Below are 6,000 nucleotides of genomic sequence, written 5' to 3'. Positions count from 1 at the left end.
GAAAGATTAAAAAGATTCACAATTGCATTTAGTTTAGTAAGAGCATACACAATTGGCTCCCTAAACTACCTCATTAGACAAATTTTAGAGAGGATTTGGAAAAATACAATTTCAATCATGCTCCCTATCCACCTCCTAAAATAGGGAGACCTCTAGGAGCTCCTAAATCTAAGGAGAGAGAAAGGACTCCTAGTGACTCTCTATAATTTAATGTTGCTTTATTTAATGAGTATTTCAAACATTTAATTATTATTTTTTATTATTATATTATTTTTTAATAGAGATTAACCAATTAAAAAAGAGTTAAAAACACTACAAAGCTATTTTGTGAGTTTCTTAAAAAAATTCAACTCCAACCATGCTCCCTAATTTAGGGAATCATAAATTATTTTTATTTTTTTAAAGTTTAGCATAAATGCTATCTCTTCATATTTTTTTTTAAAAAAAATAGCATTAAAGTAAAGAAGCATTTAATTATAGGGAACCGCAAGGAGTCATTTATCTCTCCTCAGATTTAGGAGCTCCTAGAGGTTTCTTTATTTTAGGAGTTGGATAGGAAGCATGATTGGAGGTGGGTTTTCTCACTTCCTTCCTAAATTTTATATAAAAAGGTAGTTTAGGGAGTTCATTATGGATTCTCTAAAATGTGGCCTTCTCGTAATCAGTTTTCAATATTTAACTTTAATTATCTTTTAATCCCGAAGCATTAGAAGACAAATCTTATGCAAGAATTCATGATCTATGTGAAGATTGATAGAATTTGTTAACCGAAAAGACAATAAACGAATTTTGTTTTCCGGGGTTTGACTTTGACCATCTATTTCATCAAAAAAAAAAATTTGTCAAAATCTCCTCTCTTTGATAAAATGTCATCTTCAGGCTCTAAAGAAAAATATAGAACGCATAAAAAACTTTATGCACATTAATAAAAAAATAAATGTCATATTCAGGCTCTAAGAAAAATAATAGGATTCATAAAAAGCTTCAGCACACTCATAAAAAAATGTCATTTTCAGGATCAAAAGTATGTTCTACTTTCCAATTCCAGTTTTGAGTTTTTTTTTTTTTGGGTAGATAGTTTCAACTTTGACTCGCAGATGAAGTGGAAGAGAAGGGAGGAAAATGGAGAAAGAAACAATGCTTTGGGAAGGATAAAATTTCCCCATAAAGACACAATGAGAAGTAATGATTTTTTTCATCTAGCAATTGCAATTTGCTTACAGAGAGATGTGAAATATGAATGTAAGAGAGAGAAAATAGAGTGGAAACTTTAATCACATCTATTCATAGTGTTGCCATGAATCCGACACAGTCGGGAAAAAACTCAGAGTTAGGAAGATATGCAGCAAATGCCAAGCCAATAATCTTTCTTGGTGCAAACGCTTAACTCCATTAAAATTGCAATAACGCATAATACAAAGTTGACAATTACATAAGTAATTTCTGCGGGACTCATCATTCGTCATATAGCTCTGCATGTAACAGCTTCTTCCTGTACCTTTTCTTGTTGGTTTTTCATACTGCCTGGCACCTGCTCATACTACATGGCGGTTACTCCAGCTTGGCTTCTTTCTTGGCCTCTTTCTGCTAAACCAAATAATTATTTTGAGAAACTAGAGTAAAAAAAACTTATAGACATGCAAACAATTGAGTCTCTTGATTTAATGTCATTAAATAAATAAAAAGATTTCATTGTAAACACATTTCTTTCACCTTTGACACCGACGAGCAAGGAATTCGCTACGAGCCACCTCCCAGGTCAAAACATTCTCATCCTGAGTTGTTTCATGTTCATTCTTAGTGGTTTTTTCTTGTTTTGGCTGATTCATACTAATCATAATGTCCCCTTCTATGGGTTCATGATCCCCGCACTCACTGAGTAATGAGAAACCTTATTACATACAAAAGGTAACATAATTCCAACCTACAAACACAATTATAATAATGTAAACAGAAGAAACATGAAGGAAACTTACGGCGTGAAGCAGAACTCAAGGAAGAACCAATCACGATCCTTGATATTCACAGGATGAATAGTTGACTGTATGGTCTTGATCATGGGTCTTCCTCCTTCTCCAACGACAATTTGAAATGTGGTGATACAAAGATATTGAACCTCGGGACGTGCTTCGCTATTGGGACTGCCAGTCATGACATGAAAAAAGTCATGGTTACCCAAATGAACTAAATACCCTGTCTTAAATTCACACAATGGCACTGGCGGACACGCGATTTCCAAGCCACACAATATAAACAGCGGGCTTAGGGAATATGTAATGTGACCATGTTCACCTTTGTCCATCTTAAAGGAGAATGCTATAATCTGCTCCACCATAAGTGCATGTACGGCATAGATAGTATCACCTACAACTACAGCCCTTCCTCGAAAAGGAGCATAAGATGCAAAAGTCACTTGACTCCATTGGTTTATTCTCTCATGAAAAGCAACGACATTGGGATTCAGGTCGGAGTCCCACAATGAAAACAAAATAACACCATAACAAACTGCATAACCAATTATTTCCATACGGGTCCCATCATCATGATAAAATGGAAAAGAAGGCATTCGCTCCCAACGGTTTTGAGTAGGATCATATCTCTCGAATGAGGGCTCCTTAATTGGTGGTAAGCACACTGGAGATGCAATATAGTAAAGCTTGTCATACGCAGACACAAGAGTTGCTAGTGGTTTAGATGTTATGTTAGGAGGAAGAGATGAATGATATGACCAAGTCTTTGGTTCAATACTATATCCTGATGGCACCCGAGAGTATCCCTCGAAAGGGTTATTATAACCGTTCTGTAGAAGGATGTAAAATTTGGAGCGGTTGGAAATCCTGGCACCCTGAACGTAAAAACCGTCATAAAACTCCTCCTCAAGTTCAACTACTGGGGGTTCATGAGTAACTCCTCCATGTTTGAATGTAACTTGATAGATTGAATCAGTGTGACGGCCATCGTAATAAGACATCAATAAATATACAGATCTTTCTTCCCCCTGATTTACCGTCGATGCATCCTCCACCATAGAAAAGCTAGACAAAAAAGAGAGAGATATATAGAACAAGTCAAGTTAATATTTTCAAACACCAACCAACCTAGAGAGATTTAATGAATGAAGCAAGGTCAAAGCTGCACTATCTACTTTAGTAAGCATATATGCATAGAAACAAATACAAGCAAAACAGTAAAACTGGCAATATATAAAAATAAATTTCTCCATTTTCCTACAAACTGAGTATGGAAGTGTAGGAGTAGATCATCATCATTAAATATTAGAGAGTAATAGGTCGATCATAGTTAAATGGAAAGTTCAATTCAATGTATAGAATATATGTATGCATGATCAGAATTGTAAAATATAACATCCGATTCCTCAGAAAATATAACACAGTTTTTGCAAGAAAACAACTACAGAAAAATAGATTAAGGCCGAGCTGGTAATCCAATTCAAATTCAAGAATACGTAACACATGTGAACTGACTGGTAACAAAGAGATACAAAACTCCTAGCATTAAAATAGCCACACACAAAAATAGTCCAAGCAAGAATCTTCGAATATAATTAAGGATGAATCCAAAAATTAAGAAGACAAGATGACATCCACTAAGCCATTATGCGCTGACCTTGGGTAAGGATTAAAGGGCTCACGGTCGGGAACAGTGAAATTTGGAGTCTTCTTCCTTTCGGATTGAAAGTTGATAGCATTACTGGGGCGTATAAGGCGAAGCTCCTCCAGTATTGATTTCTGCGAATCGAGCTGGGCCGATAGCTGGGCGGATAGCTGGGCGGATAGCTGTGCAGAAAGCTGGGCGGAAAGCACCTCCAATAACTTGGTCAAGGCACGGTATTGAGCAGTGGTGAGTTCAGCGGCGGCAGAAGACATCGTAGGCCGGGGACGTGGCTCCAGTATTGATGTTTGCAATTCGAACTTTTGGGTTTTCTCTATTACATTGCCCAGAGATTTCTCCATATCCTGTAACTTCCCCTGGAGATCAACTTGGCTGGAGGTGAGATCAGCGGCGGCGGCGGAAGGTTGAGATTTTTTCGGATCCCCCATGATACCAGATGATAGGGCCTTCGCTATTGAGAATGCAAATTGAGGCACAAGGAATTTAGGGTTTGGGGATGCCGCTGTAGAGGGGAGTTTTATTATGCATGGTTGGGGGTGTGATATGAGGAAAGTTTCGTTATGCCTGGTTGGGGGTGTGATATGAGGAAAGTTTCCAACTCGTGTAAAAATTCCAGAGGCTGTTATTCTTTTTTCTTTTCTTTTTGTAATAATATAAAATAACTAGTTATTTATTAAACCGTACAACTCATAAAATATCCCTTTAAAATTTCGTGTTTTGTTACTTGTTTTATGATGCAATGTTTTTGGTTACCTATTTCATCATGCAATGTTCCTTATTATCCGTTGTTAGCAACATTCTCTCTAACTTTCTTTTTTGGACATTCTCTCTTTTCTTTAGGACATGTGACACTTTTTTTTATTCTTAAAATAATATCATTAATACATAAAATAATTTAATTTTTATTTTTTAAATTTACCCATATTAAATATGGGCCACTAAATATTGCCAAATGCTTTTGAATTGCTGCGCAAAGAGTTCATCTTTCTCAACTTCCAGATGACTGGCATAGTTGGCAACTAGAAGAGTGTACAAGGTGCCTTATCGGACTCTATACGTTGACAACAAAGATGCCTTCGACATTCTTGCATCTCTAGGTTATTTTGACGTGTAAGGGAGCTGGGAAGAGGAAAAGTCATAATTTGTTAATGTGTTTATTAATGAAGGGTAAATTTGAAAAATAAAAATTAGCTTGTTTGTTCTATTAATGACATTTTTTAAGGGTAAAAAAAAGTGTCACATGTCATGAGAAAAATGAAGAAGGCCCAAAAAAGAATATTGCTAGCATTCCCCTTATTCGGGTTTGTTACTCGTTTTTATGATATTATGCATTCTCCATAATAATTAAAGAGTAACTTCCCCTAAATTTGAGGATATGTGAGATCCTCCTTAATAAAAGCCCTTGGATTAATCCAACTACACACATAATTATCCAGTCCTGCTAAATATAGGGACATGTGAGGTCCTCTTTAATAAAAGCCTTTTGATTAATCCAATGGCACATATAATTTGTACTCTTAACTCTCGCTCATGTTATCTGTTTTACTCAAATAAATCTTTTAATTTAACCAGCCAAAAATAAAAATAAAAAAAATATTAGGGGTGTATAGACAAAAACAAAACTTAACCAGCCAAATTAATCCTTAGCTAAAGATAACCTAATTAACAAAATTTCTAACTATTTCGCTTGACAAAAACAAAAGCTTCGGAAAGAAAAACAGAAAGTTTGCATAGACAGATGTGAACTGTTGACAATAGAAAAAGAAGATTAATCTGTATATATCAAAGCGTAATCTGTATATACCAGATTCGAATAATTTTGTTAATAATCTATCCTTAAATTGTATTTAGAGAAAAGTTCATATGATGATTCGGCTTTCTCTACTTAAAAACTTTGGCTAACTATTTAAAAATCTGGGTGCAAGTCTTTTTTCCTTAATTTATTTACATAAAATCATCTGAAATGCGACCATGATGTGAAAAAAAAATTGTGCAAAGAAGAAACAAGATCTATTATGAAAAATTAATGTCCATTTATCCGCAGTACAAAGAATCTCAATTCATTTTGACAATTAAATTTTTTTGATTCTGTCAACAAATTTTGGTAACTTTAAAATATCTTCTAATATACAAATTTTGGCAATTTTATTTTTTTCTTTTTATTATTATTTTAAATCTTTTCTTTTTGTTGGGTCAAATATTGTTGTAAATCATTGAATTGGGTTTCTTTGTAGCATTTATTTCTATCTTTTAGGTCAAAAACTCCAATTAAATTTAAATATTATAAGAATTATTTTCCAGTTCGACACATCACCAAACATATGTATTCACTATTTTTACAATCCACTTTCTTAGTCTGACCCAGCA

General features: G+C 34.5%; 1 protein-coding gene across 1 annotated transcript; it reads right to left on the bottom strand.

The window, feature by feature from the left end:
- Positions 1 to 1,535: 1,535 nt before the first annotated feature.
- On the bottom strand, positions 1,536 to 4,166 carry LOC117629122. Its single transcript, XM_034361629.1, has 4 exons — positions 3,628 to 4,166; positions 1,977 to 3,035; positions 1,714 to 1,875; positions 1,536 to 1,584 (listed from the first exon to the last, which is right to left on the bottom strand). The coding sequence occupies exons 1-4, from the start codon at positions 4,059 to 4,061 to the stop codon at positions 1,536 to 1,538; spliced, it is 1,704 nt and encodes a 567-aa protein (XP_034217520.1). The 5' UTR covers positions 4,062 to 4,166.
- Between the last annotated feature and the right edge of the window lie 1,834 nt (positions 4,167 to 6,000).

Source organism: Prunus dulcis, chromosome 5 (assembly GCF_902201215.1).
Source record: "Prunus dulcis chromosome 5, ALMONDv2, whole genome shotgun sequence".
Classification (NCBI taxonomy): Eukaryota; Viridiplantae; Streptophyta; class Magnoliopsida; order Rosales; family Rosaceae; genus Prunus; species Prunus dulcis.
Note: the sequence above shows the minus strand (reverse complement) of the source record. Positions and strands in the feature narration are given on the sequence as shown.